The sequence below is a fragment of the Vombatus ursinus genome, unplaced genomic scaffold (assembly GCF_900497805.2).
Source record: "Vombatus ursinus unplaced genomic scaffold, bare-nosed wombat genome assembly UNPS02014791.1, whole genome shotgun sequence".
NCBI classification, from domain to species: domain Eukaryota; kingdom Metazoa; phylum Chordata; class Mammalia; order Diprotodontia; family Vombatidae; genus Vombatus; species Vombatus ursinus.
Genome location: NW_020954569.1, coordinates 79,174,870 through 79,192,495, shown reverse-complemented (window position 1 = coordinate 79,192,495; position 17,626 = coordinate 79,174,870). Strand labels below are relative to the sequence as shown.

Genomic DNA, 17,626 nt, shown 5'->3' with positions numbered 1-17,626 from the left:
TGTATGCCTCATGTGTCCTATGTAAACACTGATGTGAAGGAAATAAACATCTATCCTATCCCTGTCACCCATATTATACACTGAATACTTTATTGGGAGGGCATCCTGTTTTCCACTTTTGGGGAAACTCTTTACACGAACCATACCTAAACTTTGCTTTAGAGATTTCCTTGGAGTTTTAATCCAGGGTTGGGGCAGCGCCATAGAGAGAAACACGACCACTCTGGAGTCAGACTCAACAAGATTGAACCACATACCCCAAAGGGGGTATTCTGGGCTTTGGAATATATGCATAAGAAAATATAATATATGGGATTATGTGTCATGCTTTTCTCAGTAGAAGGTGAAATGATAGGTAATGTTATTTCATTACAGAAAACATTAAATTCACCCTGTTTTGACAGCTTCAGATGATCTTTATTGTACATGCATAAAATAAAATATATAGGATTACAAAGAAGACTAATTATATTGAAATAGTTATCAAAATTTTTTTTAAATCCACGGACTCCAGATTAAGAATCCCTGTTTTAAATAATGAATCCCCACTTTTACAATAACTAACCCACACACAATTTTTCAGGAACACAACTACTATACAAGGTAAGCTATACATGTGTCGGTCAATCCCATCCTCACGGGGTGAGAATCATCCATTCTGATGATCAGTGGACACTGCCCCAAGAAGATATTGTCTCAGGTCTTCAAAGGGCTTCTCAATGAACATAGTCAGGACCAGTCCAGTGGTAAATGTCAAAAAGCAGTGTCCGGAGAAAAGGTAGAACTAAGTAAAGGAAGGAAAGAAAGGCAGAGTGGATATGATTGTTCTCTGAGAAAAAAAAATTGACTCACATCTTTCCTTTTACTCAGTAAATATGCCATTGCAAGCAGGGTTTCAATATAAACACATGCTTACATATGAATTTAGACATAAATGCATATAAACATGTGCATTGGAGCAGAGCCATTCACACCCTTGCCTAGGATTCCCTCTAATCTTCATAACATACTTTTCACGGATGGAAACTGTATCCCCCACACCCATCCCTCTTCCCCCAGAGATCTAAGTTTGCTGTAAGACAAGTTGCAGATTTGTGGGGGAATTCACCATACTGATGAAATCATAGGTCTAGATCAAGTAATGATGATGAGAGTAGTAGAATAACCACTGTTAGTTATATTGATATAAAATTTGATGTCAATATCTTTAAACCCAAAAGACAATGACAAATAAAATGCTTTGGAGTAATAGTATAAAATGCAGTCAGCTAGTAGCACTCTGGTTAGAGTGTCAGGTCTCAAGTCAGGAAGACCTGAGTTCAAATCCAGCCTCATATACTTATTAGCTGTGTGACCCTTGACAAGTCACTTAACCCTGTATGCCTCAGTTTCCTCATCTGTAAAATGAGTTAGAGAAAGAAATGGCAAACCACTCCAATATCTTAGCCAAAGAAACCCCAAATGAAATCATGAAGAGTCGGACACAACTGAAACAATTGAACAACAACACCAAATAGTATAAAGTGCTATTTATCTATATTTCCATTTAGATCTTGATCAGTTCCTTCCCTCTCTAAATTCCATAGTCATAGGATTTGCCATTATGACTGCATCGAATAGCTCTGCTGACCGGCCCCCAGAGCTTTGTCACACTAAGAATAATTATAAGGATGTCATGTTATGCCAAAACACTTCTTCTACCCTCTTTCAAAGAAAACCAAGAACAATTAGGCTCAAAGAAAATGGCTTTTTATCGCCTCCATTTCCCAATGAAAGAACAGATTGTAAGTGTCACAAAGAGCCAACAAGAGAACTCACCATGTTGGTGTCAGTGTAGTGAATGAGAGTTTCCTGAAGGCCATTGTAGAGTATGATCAGCATCAGATGTACCAAGAAGCAGGCGTAACTAATGTTGGCAAGTAAATTTCAAATGTCACAAGAAAGCACTTGATTCACCAGACCTGTGAAAACACAGTCTTTGACTCACTGTGGTAGTAAACACTTTCTTTTTTTCATTTTTGCTTCCTTTGGCTTAGAAGTCAAAATCTGGGGAAATTATTCTAAGGAAGCATCTACTTACTTGAATTTAAAAGGGTTTAACACCATTATCAAAACATGAAGGAACAGCTTCTTTTCACTACTAGTGGGCCTAGAGAGGTTAAGTAATTTGTTTGTACCCACATCCCCTGACTCCAAATTAACACTTTCCACCATACCATGCTGCCCTCTTTTACCAATCTTCCTGGCCTTTGAAACTAGACCATGGCATGGACATATCATTCATTTCCTTATTAACCACTATGGTTACTAGAACACCACTGAAGATACTTCTTAAACAGACTGTGTCTTTTTTCAGAACTCACATTTGTAAAAAAAATAAATAATTTAAACAAAACATTATACAGTTTTAAAAACAGAGCCATAAACATAAAAATATGTTTTGCATGATTGCACATGTATAATCTATATTAAATTGTTGGCCTTCTCAAGGAGGGGGAGGGAGGAAGAAAATTTAGAACTCAAAATTTTTAAAGAAATGTTTAAAATTGTTTTTACATGGAACTGGAAAAATTTAACAATTTTCATATTTAAAAAAAACCAGAGCCATACGGTAGCTTAGCTACAGTAAAATTTTACAATTTTCATTACTGAGCCAACATCATTCAGCGGCTGGTTACTTCACCAATTAAAAAATCCTTTATGGTCATCTTGTGTTTTTTCTTTTTCCTATTTTTTTTACATTAGTCACCTTCCTAGAAACAAGACAAATGACTCAAAAATACACGTCCTGTGGTATACTATACCTCCATAGCCTTCTTGACATGCAAAAATGACCCAACCCACAACAACAGCCCACAGTGTCCGGTGAATCGCCTGATAGATGGCGGCTGCCACCGAGTAAGTGTCGAAGGAGTCATCCACCATATATGCCAGAGAGACAACTGCTAAGAGGGTGAATAAGCAGGAAAGCCACCCAGCAAGAGCCTGTGCCTGGGGGAGGAAAAATATTATTTATAGCTTATTTTGTACCGTCATTCTTTCTTTCTTCCTTCCATTTTTCCACATATCTCTTTATTCACTGCGTTTGTTAAACTGTCTCTGTGGTGTGTTTTGCAAGCCTGGTCTCAAAGCCAAAGTATGGCAAAGAGAGCATCTTGGATGTGTGGGGGGGTAGGGGGAGGGACATGGGATTTGTAATGTTCCGACCCCAGCCTAAGTTACTAGCTCTAGGATGTCCCAAGAACTTCCTTTCACTTCTACTGCTTGAACTCCAAGGTCTCAGGCCCTGAAAACATGTCGGGAAGTTGTCTGCTATCTTCCTTGACTTTCTTTTTTTCTGGTTATCTACTCCAGATGGTGCGCCAGAGAAGAAGAGGAGGATCATAACAACTTTTAGAACTAAAATAGGTCTTAGGAATTATTTTATAATTCCTCTCCCAATAGATGAAGAAACTGAATCTCAGAGAAGTAAAATGGCTTGCCTATAGTCACACAGCTAGGTAGGAGTAGAGCAAAGCTAAACCCTAGGCCTTCTGATTCCCAGTCTTTGCATTCCCCTACACAGCCTGTCAAGGAAGGACTTACCTTGCTCTTGAGAATATTAACCTGGTCATTGTGGTACATGAAAATACTGAGCAACACTCCCACAAGGAAAGGTCCATATCTGCAGTAAGGCTTGGTGTAGTACTCCAGGAAATATAAGACAGCTTCATGTTCTCTGAAAAAATTTGAGGAAATTGGGGAGCTAGGTGGCTCAGTGGATAGAGCACTGGTCCTGGAATCAGGAGGACCTGAGTTCAAATCTAGCCGCAGACTTTCCTAGCTGTGTGATCCTGGGCAAGTCACTTGACCCTGATTGCTTCCCTCTACCACCACCAAAAAAAAAATTGAGGAAATTAAGAAGGTCACAAGATTTAGGCAAGAGAGTTGAAAGGAAGCAGAAGCCCATAGATTCATGGGCACAGGGAACAGTGCAAGTTGGAGAAGCAATTTGATAAAGCAGGAAGATAACTGGCTCTAAGATCAGAGGGCATGGATGAGTTTGGATACCAGCTCTGCTACTGAGTGACTCCAGGCAAGTGACTTTATCTCAGTGAGTCCCATTTTGCTCAACTATAAAATGAAAGTGTTGGATTAAATGATCGCCAAGTTCCCTCCTAGCTGCCTTTAGGTTACACAGTAGATAGAGTGCTAGGCCTGGAGTTAGGACTCAGACACTAGCTGTGTGACCCTGGGCAAGTCACTTAACCTTTGTCTTCCTCAGGTTCCTCAACTGTAAATGGAGATGATGATTATACCTACCCCCAGGGTTGTTGTGAGGATCAAATGAGATGATATTTGTAAAATGCTTAGAGCGGTGCCTGTCACATAGTAGGTGCTATATAAATGTTTATTTTCTTCCTTTTCCCTTCTTGCTCTAAAGCCTGTGAACCTCAGAAAGAAGCACAACTATCTTCAGAAACTAGAGAGAAGGGAAGACAGGAAAGTATTAAGGTATGAAAGAGGGTTGAGGAAGCTTGAGTCACATAGCCTTGAGGTGAGATCACTTATTAGAGAAAGAGAGATTTTGAATTTGGACAATTAGAAAATATTAAATATATATATATATATATACATATTTAAAAAGGCAGAGACTATCTGGAACCACAGATGTCATAACTATGTCTATGCTCTGTAACTACTTTTGGTTCTTATTCCAGAGCCACTGACCCATTAAGAAAAGCACCAAGACTTGTTCTTTTGTCTTTATCTGTGTGAACCCCACATCAGTAACTGTCTTCCCAAGCTGTCCCTCTCATTTCTCTAAGTAAGAGACACACATACTTCATATTTGAATCCTCAGCAAATATAGAAGTGGCCAAAGGAACAGCTAAAACCATTCCAGTAATTGTTGCTGAGTTCCCACACACTTTGGAAAGGCTCCACGGAGCAGTTTGAGGGTAGAGCAGTTTTGAAGGAAGAAAGGGCCTTGGTATGGTATAGATGGAAGTTCCACTGGGTGGAAGAAATCAGAAGGAATGGAGGGGAAGGCTTGGAAAAGGCAATGAATGGGTCCTGAGCAGAAAGACTCTGAAAATCTTAACTGGCTGGAACAAGAAAAACAAAACTGGGAAATACAGGCATGCCTCATTTTATTGCATTTCGCTTTATTGTGCTTCACAGCTATTGCATTTTTTACAAATTGAAGGTTTATGGCAACCCTGCATTGAGCGAGTCTAGTGGTGCCATTTTCCCAATAGCATGTGCTCACATTGTGTCTCTGTGTCACATTTTGGTAATTCCTGCAATATTTCAAGCTTTTTCATTTTTATTAAATTTTCTATGGTGATTTGTGATCAGTGACCTTTGATGTTACTATTCTAATTGTTTTGGGGCACCACAAACAATACCCATATAGGACAGTGAACTTAATCAGTAAATGCTTTGTGTGTTCTGATTGCCCTACAACCAGCCATCCCCTATCTCTCTCCCTCTCCTCAGGCCCCCCTATTCCCTGAGACACAATGATATTAAAATTAGGCCAATTAGTAGCCTTCTAAGTGTTCAAGTAAAAGGAAGAGTCATTCAATATGGCAAATTTTGTTGTTGTCTTAGTTTGAGAAATTGTCACAGCCACTCCAGCCTTCAGCAGCCACCACCATGATCAGTCAGCTGTCATCAACATCAAGGCAAGACCCTTCACCAACAAAAAGATTATGACTTACTGAAGGCTCAGATGATGGTTAGCATTTCTTTTAGCAATAAAGCATTTTTTATTTAAGGTTATGTGCACTGTTTTTTTAAACATAATACTACCACACACTTAATAGCCTATGGTATGGTACAAACATAACTTTTATATGCACTGGGAAACAAAAAAAAATTGTGTGACTTGCTTTATTGCAATATTCGCTTTATTGCAGTGGTCTGGAAACAAACCTGCAATATCTCTAAGGTATGCCTGTATAGATTTAGGAAATGAGGGCTAGGTAGGGGGATTAGCTAGTGGAGAGCCTGGAAATTCAGAATAAAGAGTTTTATTGGGTTCGAGGGATAATTGGGAGTTGTACTTTTCTTCTATATTGTCACCCTTTGTGAAAAGAATTTTAAGAGTGAGGACAGTCCATGTTTCCCTTGTATGTAAGTATAGAATTCCAGATGAAATCTTAATGGCTTAGTAGTTTAAGATGAAAAAATATATTAAAAATTCCAACTGGGATGAACATTTACCTCAAATATACTAATAAGAATAGAGAATAGATTGTGACTTTATTGGTAGAAACAAATGGCTGGTAAAGAAATTCCCTCTACTAATAAAACTCTGTACCTTCTCAGAAACCTCGGTGGGTCAAACTCCAATAGGAAAGGGGCCACTAGACCCTACATAGAGAGCCCTTGGACTGCATATTGACTTAGAAAACCACATAGTAACATTATCTATGTTCTATTATATTTTTAATTATTTTTAAAAATATTTCCCAATTACATTTTAAACTGGTTCAGGTGGTATTCATTGTGACCTGCTGGCCTCATTTGACCCTCTTACCTAGAGCACCTAGAGGTTAAGTGACTTACCCAGGGTCACACAGGCAATATGGCTCAGAGACAGGACCTCAACCCACATCTTCCTGGCTTCAAAGCCAGCTCCCTACCCTAGCATGCAGTTACTAATAGCCTATACACATACACACATATGTGTGTATATATATGTATATGTGTGTATGCATGTGTGTATACATATATGTATGCTTGTGTGTATAGACACACTTGTGAGTTTGTGTGTGCCTGTAAATACATATATGTGAGCATACAGACACATGGTGTTTTGAGGTTTCCAAGTGCTTTCCTCAGGATACACCAGTGAAGTAGATAGTGTGAGAATGCTAAAATGTGATAGCAGTAGTGATAGTGATAGAGTGAAATGGTGATACTAATAACATCTGCTACATTAAATCATTGTGAAGATTAAATGAGCTAATGTATTAAAAAACCTTGTAAACCTTACCTCCTTTTGTAAATTTTGATTATACGTAGGGTTGTTGTTGTTCAGTCCTCTGACTCTTCTTGACCCTGTGGACCATTACTGTCCATGGAGTTTTCTTGGAAAAGATATTGGAGTGGTTTGCCATTTCTGTCTCCTGTAGATTAAGGCAAACTGAGGTTAAGTGACTTGCCCAGGGTCATACAGCTAGTAAGTGTCTGAAGCTGGACTTGAACTCAGGTCTTCCTGACTCCAGACCCAATCTACTGAGCCATCTAGGTGGCCCTATAGGTAGGGCACACATTGTCAAATCCTCTTATCATCTCTCTCTAATGCCCTGACAGGGAGGCCAAGAGCAGGATTAATCAAACAGTCATTAAGCACTTATTTACCACCTACTATGTGCCAGATGCTAGATGTTGGAGACACAGAGACAAAAACGAAGCAGTCCCTGCCCTCAGTGAGCTTACATTCTATCGGTGGAATCTACAGTTACACATGTAAATAAATGAAAGATATATACAAATAAATGCAAGATTATTGGGGTAGGAGAGAGGCACTAGAAAGTGGAGCAGAGGAAAAAGAGGAAAAGCCTCTTGTGGAAGATGGCATTTGTGTTGAACTCTGAAGGAAACCAGGGAAGCTAAAAGGTAGAAGCAAAGAAGAAATGAATACTATTCCAGGCACAGGGAAGAGCCTGCATAAATGCCCAGAGATGGAGACTAAGAGTTACGTGTGAGGAACAGCAAGAAGGTTAGTTTGACTGGAGTGTAGAGGCCAAAAGCAGGGGATATGGAAACCACCACTTACCTCGCTTCTGATGGGGATGCAACAGGAAGTTTCCAAGCCAGTGAGAGCAGAGCAGTGATGGTGAAGGATGTCAGGAAGAGTACAGCTCCCAGGAATATCAGAGCATATTTACCTCTGGGGAGGGAAAAGGGATGACTCTGAAAGGTGGACCCTTTAGCTTCCCGAGGCTACAAAGCTTTACCCTGAAAGGCTGGGGGAGGAGCAGCAGCCTTATGGTAATTGCCTAAGTAGGCAATGGGAAGATATTCTAAACACGGAGATCTCTAGGTAGAGCCCTTTCTGGAGGTCCCCAACGGTCCTACTGCATGACTCACAGTTGTCATGGTTCTGAGACAGACCAAAGCATCATGCTGTCACTCATAGGCATGTAGACACACTTTATGTCTTCCCCTAGGCCTTTGGAGCAGTGAGTGAGAAGAGCAAACCATTTCCCCCGTACATGATAGTGTTTTCTGTTAGGTATTTTGTTTGCTTGTTTGGTAGGGGGAAAATATGCCAGGGGATTCCCCAACTCCAACCTCTGCCTCTCCTCAACTCTGACTGGACTGGCTTTGCAGGCATCCCAGCACTAAGAAGTGTCCAATCTTTAGTCAATGAAGAAAAATACTCCAGAGCCTAGTCCAGGATTCTGTCAAAGGGCCGCACTTGAGGACCTAGAGGGCCACATGTGGCTTCGCGGACACAGGTTCCCCACCCTTGCCCTAGTCCTTTACTATGTCTCTTCATTTGGGAAACTCAAAATGAATCTACAGGTGGGGAGGGGAGAGGGCATTTCCAGTTCTGAGCTTTGGGCCTGGATTTGTTGCCTTCTGTAACAACTTCCTACAAATCCGCTGAACATGACCTAGGGTATCCTCCATCACAAGAGGACTCCAAATAGGTACATGGCCCACCAGTTATCATGGTTATAACCATTAGCCTCTGGTCCCAAAGTAAGAATTCAGTCTCTCCATCCTCCCAGAACATTTTGAACCTTCCGGTTAGACTATCCAAAAGAAATCAAATTCAATTCAATTCAATAAGCATTTATGAAGTGTTGATTATATGTCAAGCACTATGCCAGGACTAGGGCAGTCAGATGGTGCAGTGGATAGAATACCAGAGTCAGGAGGACTCTGGAATCAGGAGGACCTGAGTTCAAATCCAGCCTTAGACACTGAATAGCTGTGTTTGCCTCAGTTCCTCATCTATAAAACAAATCGGAGAAGGAAATGGCAAAGCACTCCAGCATTTTTGCCAACAAAACCCCAAAAAGGAGTCATGGAGAGTCAGACACAACTGAAATGACTCAATGACTATGATGACAAAGATAAAAATAAAAATAGTTCCTGTCTTCAATGAGCAGGGAATACCAAGGGAAGAGAAAGGAGAACATGTTCTCTGAAAATAGAAATACATAGGAAAGAAATGTAAAGGAATTTGAGGATTGAGGATCACTCACAGTTGGGGGAATTAGGAAAGGGCTTTGATAGGAGGTGGTGCTTGGGCTGAGGCTTCAGGGGAAGGAAGTGTTCCGAGACGAAGTGCAAAGGCATGGGAGTGGGAGACAGCACGTCCTGTGCAGAGAAGAGCACATTAGGTGACGGGCTGGACTATAGGAGAGTCAAAGGCGATCAACTTGGAAACACAATCAGGAACCAGATTGTGAAGGGCTTTAAATGCCAAGCAGGGAGTTTGCATTTTATCCTATGGACAATAAGGATCCACCACAGCTTCTTAAGCAAAGAAGAGTGCCATAGTTAGATCTACGCTTTGAGACCATTCATTTGGCAGCTCCGTGGAGAGAGGCCTTGAGAAGAGGGAGGCTGGATGCAAGGAGTCCAATGACAAGGCTACTGTGGTAGTCTAGGAGAGAGGTGATCGGGGTTTGAACTGGGCTGATACAAATTATTACAGTCGAACTTCATGTAACTCCCCTGGAATGCTGGACTGAGCTCCTGGTCTCTGCTCTTAAAGATAGACAAGCTCTTCCTTGTCCACGTGAATTGAGGCAAACGGTGGCACTGATAATTCAGAGGCACTGAGCAATCCAAAAGTTGTATGTATGTATGTATGTATGTATGTACATGTATGCATGTATGCATATGTGTATGCATGTGTGTATGTGTATATGTATGCATACATTTGGTATGGGAATGTATTATTTGCTGGGGGAGGGAGGTAGAGTTTCAGATTTATCTTTTGTTTACTAGGCTGTCGATAGCTTCATATTGCAATCAAAGTGTATTCTCTTTTTCTGCATTTGCTGGGTGACTGGAGAAGGTGCCAAAGCAGACTGGGGGAGATCAAACAGATGAAAACGCTAACAGCGATAATGCACAAATTGCAAATCCACCGATGGGGCAGCTAGGTGGCACAGTGGGTAGAGCACTGACCCTGGAGTCAGGAGAACCTGAGTTCAAGTATGGCCTCAGACACATAACATTCACCAGCTGTGTGACTCTAGGCAAGTTACTTAACCCCAATGGCCTCACTCACGCAAAACAAATCCACCCATAAATAATGAAACCCTTAAAATCTTGCTGAAACAAAATTAATAGAAGTGATTAAAAACTCGTGTTGTCAGGATTCCAGGGAAAAACAACGCATACATTGCAGGCTGGCATTTTAAATTGGTCCAGTCATGCTGGTGAATAGTCTTGGGTGCTATGTATGTAGCAAGAGTTACAAAGCTGCTCATGACCTTTGCCCTGGTAATCTCATCCCTGGAAATATACTGAAGGAAATCCCCTCAAAGGGTGGGAAAATAATCTGTGCAAAGTTATTCCTAGCAGACCTGTGTATGGTGGCCAAAAAACAAACAAAAAAAAAAACCTGGAAACATCCTGCATGCACTATAGTAAGGGAAATAGCTTATAAACTTTGAGTTATTAATATGATGAAATGGGATTTTAAAAGACCATCAATATGTAAAAAATGTACTTACGTGATAATATTTAATGAAAGCCATAGCATAAGCTAACGTGCATACAATGATAGCAGCTATAGAAAAATCTAGTAAAATGTCAGGTCCTTGAAGGCAACAACTTTTTTTTTTTTTTAATTCCCAGCATTACTACAATGCCTTACACAGAGTAGAAATTTTTTGTTTGTTTGTTTTGGCTTTTTTTTTCCTTTTTTTTTTTTGGTGAGGCAATTGGGGTTAAGTGACTTGCCCTGGGTCACACAGCTAGTGTCAAGTGTCTGAAGCTGGATTTGAACTCAGGGCCTCCTGACTCCAAGGCCAGAGCTCTATGCACTGCGCCACCTAGCTGCCCCTAGTAGAAAGTTTTTTAGAGGCAGCTGGGTGATGCAGCGTGCAGAGCACTCCAGGCCTGAGTCAGCAAAACCTGAGTTCAAATGCAGCCTTAGATACTTGCTAGCTGTTGTTACTCTGGGCCTCAGTTTTCTCATCTTTAAAATAAAGGGATTGGACCATTTATCTCATTAGGCTAATTCCAACTGAATCTCTGATTCAACTGGACAGAAATGAGAAGGAAACTTTGAGGAATGTCAATAGGTTAACATGTGATATTCATTTTGTGTTTGTTTTTCATAGAAAGTTGTCTGAGCTGTTGTTGTTCAGTCGTGTCTGACTCTTTGTGGCCCATTTTGGGGTTTTCTTGGCAAAGATACTAGAGTGATTTGTCGTTTTCTTCTCCAGCTCTTGTAGATGAGTAAATTGAGGCCAACAGGGTTAAGTGACTTGCCCAGGATCAAACGGCTAGTAAGTGCCTGAAGCCAGAACTGAACTCAGGAAGATGAGTCTTCCTGACTACAGGCCTGGCACTCTATCCACTGTACCACCCAGCTGCCACTTGCTCAAGTATCTAACTTTAAAAAAATCTTTATGTCCTTTTACTAAGACCCTGTGGGGAGGGGCCACCTAGCAGCAGCCCAGGCCCAAATGAAACTCACTTTCTATGGATGAAGATCACAAGAGGTGTTGTAAGATGGAACTGGAAATCATTAGCCAGATACCATGTCCAGCCATTGCACTGAAAACAGAGAGAAAGAAAAAGTCACATCTTTCTCACACTTTCCAGCAAAAATAAACTCCCGGAAATCACAGCTTTTCCTGACTACTCTGGCCATGAGAAGGAGATGCTAAAGGGGAATGTTTGGACAGCTGCAGAACACTTCTGTGGGCAAGTTGTCTCCAGTGGGGCTGAAAGGATGTTTGGGCAGCTGAGAGGTCATTCTGTGGGCAATTTTTGCCCTCTGAGCAACTAGGGGGAATATGTGTAGTCGTGTTCAGAGGCGCAACCTGAGTGAGGTGACTGAGATTCTGCTACAAGACATAATGGGAGAGGGACAATAAGCATGCTTTTTCCTCAAAGCAGTCCTTCAACCCCCTCTCCATGTGGTTTTCCTCTGGCCCAGGCCACATGGTATAGCAGTCCTTGCTCCATTGCTTAATTAAGCCACCCTCCCATTTTCAGACTTCCATCACGATGGGGTCCCCCATTCTCTCAGCTGAGGCCAAATTTAGTTGCAGGGGAAAGAACAACCTCCTCTGGTAAGATAAATGTATATAAGTGTATATGTGTGTATGTGTCTTAACTGTTTTGAAAATTGATACACAAATTCCTAATATCTGGAGAATTTATATGTAGCCCTGATGGTGCTTATAGTCCTATTTCCAGTGTTTGATTAGAAAACTAAAAAAAAAAACTTGTTCTCTGGTTTCATATTATGACACCTTCAAGAGAGTGGACCTGGATGGTGTTTGGTTAGTCTGGCACTACCACCATCACCACCACCACTACCAACCACCACCACCATCAGTTCCAAATAAATTTGCTTCAGATACAGGAATTTCTAATCATAGTTCTGGCCACTCAGCAACTATTTAGCATCAGAAGATAGGCAGAATCCCATATTCAGTCTAAAATGCATAGGAAAATTGAGTCACAAGAAAGGTAGAAGATAAGACATTCATTCATTCAGCAAATTTTAATTAAACACTGACTACAAGCATGAATATCATTGAGGAGATCCTTTAATGTCCTGGGGTTTGATGCAATCATCACAATATCATCTACTCACAGGAGCATCCAGAGAACCTCTACATCTATAGGGATTCCCTCTTGCATTTGGATATTGCACAAGACATCTTCCATGACATAGGCAAACACCTTTGTTGAGTATTCATTTTTCTGTTTTGTGCCTCATTTGGCATTAAGGGGGTCACTAAGCAGAGGAATCATTGGAGATTGTGATCATTACAATTCATTTGTTACCTACTGGTATCCTTATAGCTAGCAAATTCCTACCATCTGTTACTCTCTTTATCCTTTGATTATTTAATCATCTCCTACATAAGAGTAAATCAAATCTTAGCTCATTACAATGACGGTCTCACACCCATGTTCCATTCCAACTCTGTGTACCTCTCCCATTGTGCCCTCTGAAATTCCCATTCCATAATGAACAAACTTCCTTCATTCTGGATCTCTTTCTTTCCAGCTCCTTCCTCCTTCTGGAGCTCATAGAGACCTACCTTCTTCTGGATGACACTGCCTCCCTAGACATCCTACATATGTTCTTGATACCATTCTCTTCAGTCTTTGTCATCAAATTGGCGTCTCAAACATCCCCTTCCTTCTTCTAATCTTCAGTCTCTCTCTGTCTACTTCTTCCTTTCTCAGCACCTTCAAGTATCCCCAAGTCTCTCGGATCTTTATAAAAATTTCCCTAGACCCTACCAGCCTCTTTAGCTTTTATTCTATATTTTTTCTTCCTCTTCTCAGCCACATTCCTAGAAAAACAAACTGTTTGCAATCACCATTTCCACTTCTTCTTCTCTCCCCCAGTCACTCTTTACCTCCTTTGCAATCTGGCTTCCAAACACACCACTCAACTAAAACTACTTCTCCAAAGTTTCCAACAATCTCTTAATTGTCAGACTCCATGGTCTTTTCTCATGCCTCTTCCTTCTTGACTTCTGTTGCATATGACAGTATTGATCACTCTCCTCCTCCCTCTCTCCTCTCTGGGCTTTAATGACACATTGCATTCTCCTGGTTCCCTTCCTATCTGCTGTACATGACGACCCCTTCTCAGTTTCTTTTGCTGGATCAGCATCCATATCAAACTCCCTAAATGTGGGTGTTCTTCCAACGCTCCATCCTTGGCCTGCCTTCTCTTTCTGTATTTTCTCTCTTGGTAACCTTATCATCTCCTGTGAGTTTAATTTGTCATCTCTAAGCAAAGACTCATAGATATGTATATCCGACCTCAAACTCTTTACTGAGTTTCATTTCTGAGTGACCAACTGCTTATTGGACATTTTAAACCAGAGGTCCCAGGGACACCTCAAACTCAACATGTACAGACAGAACTTGTTACCTTTCCTCTACAGCCCACCTTCTTCCTATTTCTGTTAAGGTGGCCACTATTTTTCTAGTCTCCTAAGGTTATAACCTTGACTTTCCACACAGTTACACCACACATCCAATTGGTTGGCATATTTTGCCATTTCTACCTTGACAATATTTCTTGTATCTGATGCCTTTTCTCTGTTTACACCACCACTTTATTTTAGGCCCTCTTCAGCTTTCATCTAAACTAAGAAATAATATATTTTCTTAATTGCTCTCTTTATCTCAAGCCTTTTGCTACTCTTTTTACTCCAATCCATCTTCCACCCAGTGGCAAAAGCGATTTATCTTAAGTGCAGATCTGAGCATTTCACTCCCCTAGTCAAAATATGCCAATGACCTCCTCTTCCCTCTAAGATAAGACTGTTTGGATTTTAAATCCATTCACAACCTGACCCCAATCTATCTTTCCAGACAGAATACACATTACTTCCTTTTCCCCTTACTCTACAATCCAGCCAAACACTTTCACTCTGTTACTCATGCATGGTACTTCATCTTCCATTTTTGAGCCTCTGCACAGGGAACTGGATTATCCCCCATACATAGAATGAACTTATTCCTCACCTCCAATGCGGTATATAATAAAAATCTAAAAACTTTCTGAGTTAATTTATATTTTGGTGCCATATGAACTACCAAAGTATTATATTATAGAGCTAAAAAATAAAATTCATCTGGAAGAGCATAGGTCAAGACTCTCAAGGGGAAATGATGAAAAAAAGTAGTAAGAACAGGGGTCTAGCAATACCAGTCTCAAACTATAAGAGGCAGCAATCATTAAAAATATTTGGTAATGGCTAAAAAATAGAAAAGTTGGGACAGCTAGGCAGTACAGTGGATAGGGCACTGGCCCTGGAGTCAGGAAGACCTGAGTTCAAATCTTGCCTCAGACACATAACACTCACTAGCTGTGTGACTCTGGGCAAGTCACTTAACCCCAATTGCCTATTTCTGTTATATAAATAATAGAAAAGTTGATCAGTGGAACAGATTAGGGACACAATATAGAAAAGCCCACAAAACAGTGGCATAGTGTTTGATAAACCCAAAGAATACAACTATTGAGACAATGACTCACTATTCAACAAAAACTGCTGAGAAAATTGGAAATGAGTCTGCCAGAAATTTAAACCAACTTCTCATACTATATGTCAAGATAAGTTCAAGATGTGTACATAACTTAGATATAAAAAAATCACACCATGAACAAATCAGAAGCAAGGAAGAAAATATCTGCCACATCTATGGACAGGGAAAGAGTTCAAAACAGGAAGGATAGAGAAAATCACAGAAAATAATAAAGGGGACAATTCTGGTTGCATAAAACTAAAATTTTTGTACAGACAATATCAATGTAGTTAAAATAAGAAGGGAAACTATGAACTGGAGAAAAATATCTTTGCAGCAAGTTTTTTTAATAGCACCCTGATGTCCAAAAACGGATTCAATTATGTAACAAGAGCTGTTTCCTAATAAACAAATGGTCAAAGAATATGCACAGGTAATTCTCAAAGGAATAGATCCAACCTATCAACAAGAGTATGAAAAAAAGTGTTTATAGTAATTAGTTAACAATAATTAGAGAAATACAAATTAAAACAACACTTAGGTTCTGCCTATGCCACTCAGATTAGCAAAAATGATGACGATGATGATGATGACGATGATGACAATGACAATGATGACAACTATGATCATTGTATTGATCAGAGTTTTAAAATCTTTATTTTTCTTTATAGTGTTATTGTTCTTGTATTGTTTTCTAGGTTCTGCTAACTTTACTCTGCATCAGTTCAAGTTTTCCCAGGTTTCCCTGAAATTGTCTTTCCTCATTTCTTTTTAAAATTTTTATTTTCTTTTCTAAATTTTCTTCCTCCTTCCATCCTTTTCCTACCCACTGAGAAGGTAAGAAATACAATTCCTATTTTACATATTTTTCATCATTCCTTAAGGGGCAATAATATTCCATTACATTTTTATGCCATAATTTCAAATAGATATCATATATACCATAATTCATTCAGACATTCCTCAATTGATTGCTACAATAAAAAGTGCTGCTTTAAATACTTATGTATATATGGGTTCTTTTTCTCTTTCTTTGGTCTTTTTTGGGCTATAGGTCCAGTGGTGATATATCTGGGGTACATTTTAGCAACTTTTGGGGAACAGTTCCAAATTTCTTTCCAGAGTGGCTGCATTATAGTTCCAGTAACAGTGTATTAATGCAACTGTTTTCCTGCAATATTAAATTAAAAGTTAAATTAATATATAATGTATAATTAATTGCAAACTCTAAAGCTTTCTATAACTGCTATTACTATTGCTATTAGTATATACAGTTATAAATGGCTTTGAGGTATTTGCCTGCTCTATTTAGTTTTCTTCTGCCTAACTCACTTCTTACTCAGGTCCTTGATATTGATTCAATTCTAGTTCAGAACCATGGAATCAGATAATCAGTGCTACCTTTCAGACTCCTCCAGAAGCTGCTGCTTTAGCCATCACTTACGGCATGCAAGAGTTTGGAACCTACCCAGGGACCTTCCTACAACCTCCAAGACAGTTAATTTGTGATCGTCTTCTCTGGCCCAATGGCCACAGTCTGGGAAAGCCTATCCTATGTCTCCCAAACTTACAGCTGGAAGGAGTCTTCCTTATTTGGAACCCAAACCTGTCTTTCTCCAGGTTTCAGGCTTACCTGAATGAAAACCACTGGTCTTCAATTTTCCTTTGCCATCTTTCATTTCATTCAAGGCTCTATCTTAGACCATCTTCTCTTCTGGACTATTATATTAGCCATTCTGCCTCCAGTCTCTCCTCTCTCCAATTCATCCTTCATACATGTCTCACACAGAGTAGTATTCCTAAAGCACAGGTTTGACATATCGCTTCCTTGTTCAATTAACTCGTGTGGTTCCCAGTTATTCCTGGGATCAAATACAAATTTCTTGCTTTGGCATTTAAAGCTCTTCACAAGCTGGATCCAATCTGCCTTTCTCATCCCCTTCATCCATTCCAGTCCAAACTAGCCTTTATACTATTCCTCCTGAATGATGTTCCATAATCAATTAAGCCTTTACACTGGCTGTCCCCCATGCCTGGAATCCACTCCCTCCTCCCCTCTATCTCTTACAATCCCACACTTCCATCAAACCTCAACTTAAACACTATCTCCTTCCTATACGAGATCATTCATTATTTCTTGTATCTGATAGTGCCTCCTGAACAAAATTACTGTTATTTTAATATATACTTTATATAACTTCTTTAAAATGTGCTTGTATGTATATATGTTACCTCTTCTGAGAGAATGTGAACTTGAGGGCAGGGACTCTTTCATTATATATTCCCAGCACCTAGCACAGTACCTGACACATTTTTTGTTGTTTAGTCATTTTTCAGTCGGGTCTGTCTGTTCATGACCCCATTTGGGGTTTTCTTGGCAAGATAAATGGAGTGGTTTGCTGTTTCCTTCTTCAGCTCATTT

General features: G+C 40.0%; 1 protein-coding gene across 1 annotated transcript in view; it reads right to left on the bottom strand.

The window, feature by feature from the left end:
- Positions 1–550: 550 nt before the first annotated feature.
- LOC114047898 (O-acyltransferase like protein) overlaps positions 551–17,626 on the bottom strand; it is an 85,541-nt gene continuing 68,465 nt past the window's right edge. The window contains 6 exon segments of the mRNA XM_027868791.1: positions 551–784; positions 1,819–1,961; positions 2,805–2,991; positions 3,586–3,718; positions 7,772–7,885; positions 11,669–11,748. Of these exon segments, the coding sequence (XP_027724592.1) occupies positions 650–784; positions 1,819–1,961; positions 2,805–2,991; positions 3,586–3,718; positions 7,772–7,885; positions 11,669–11,748 (792 nt within the window). The 3' untranslated portion in view covers positions 551–649.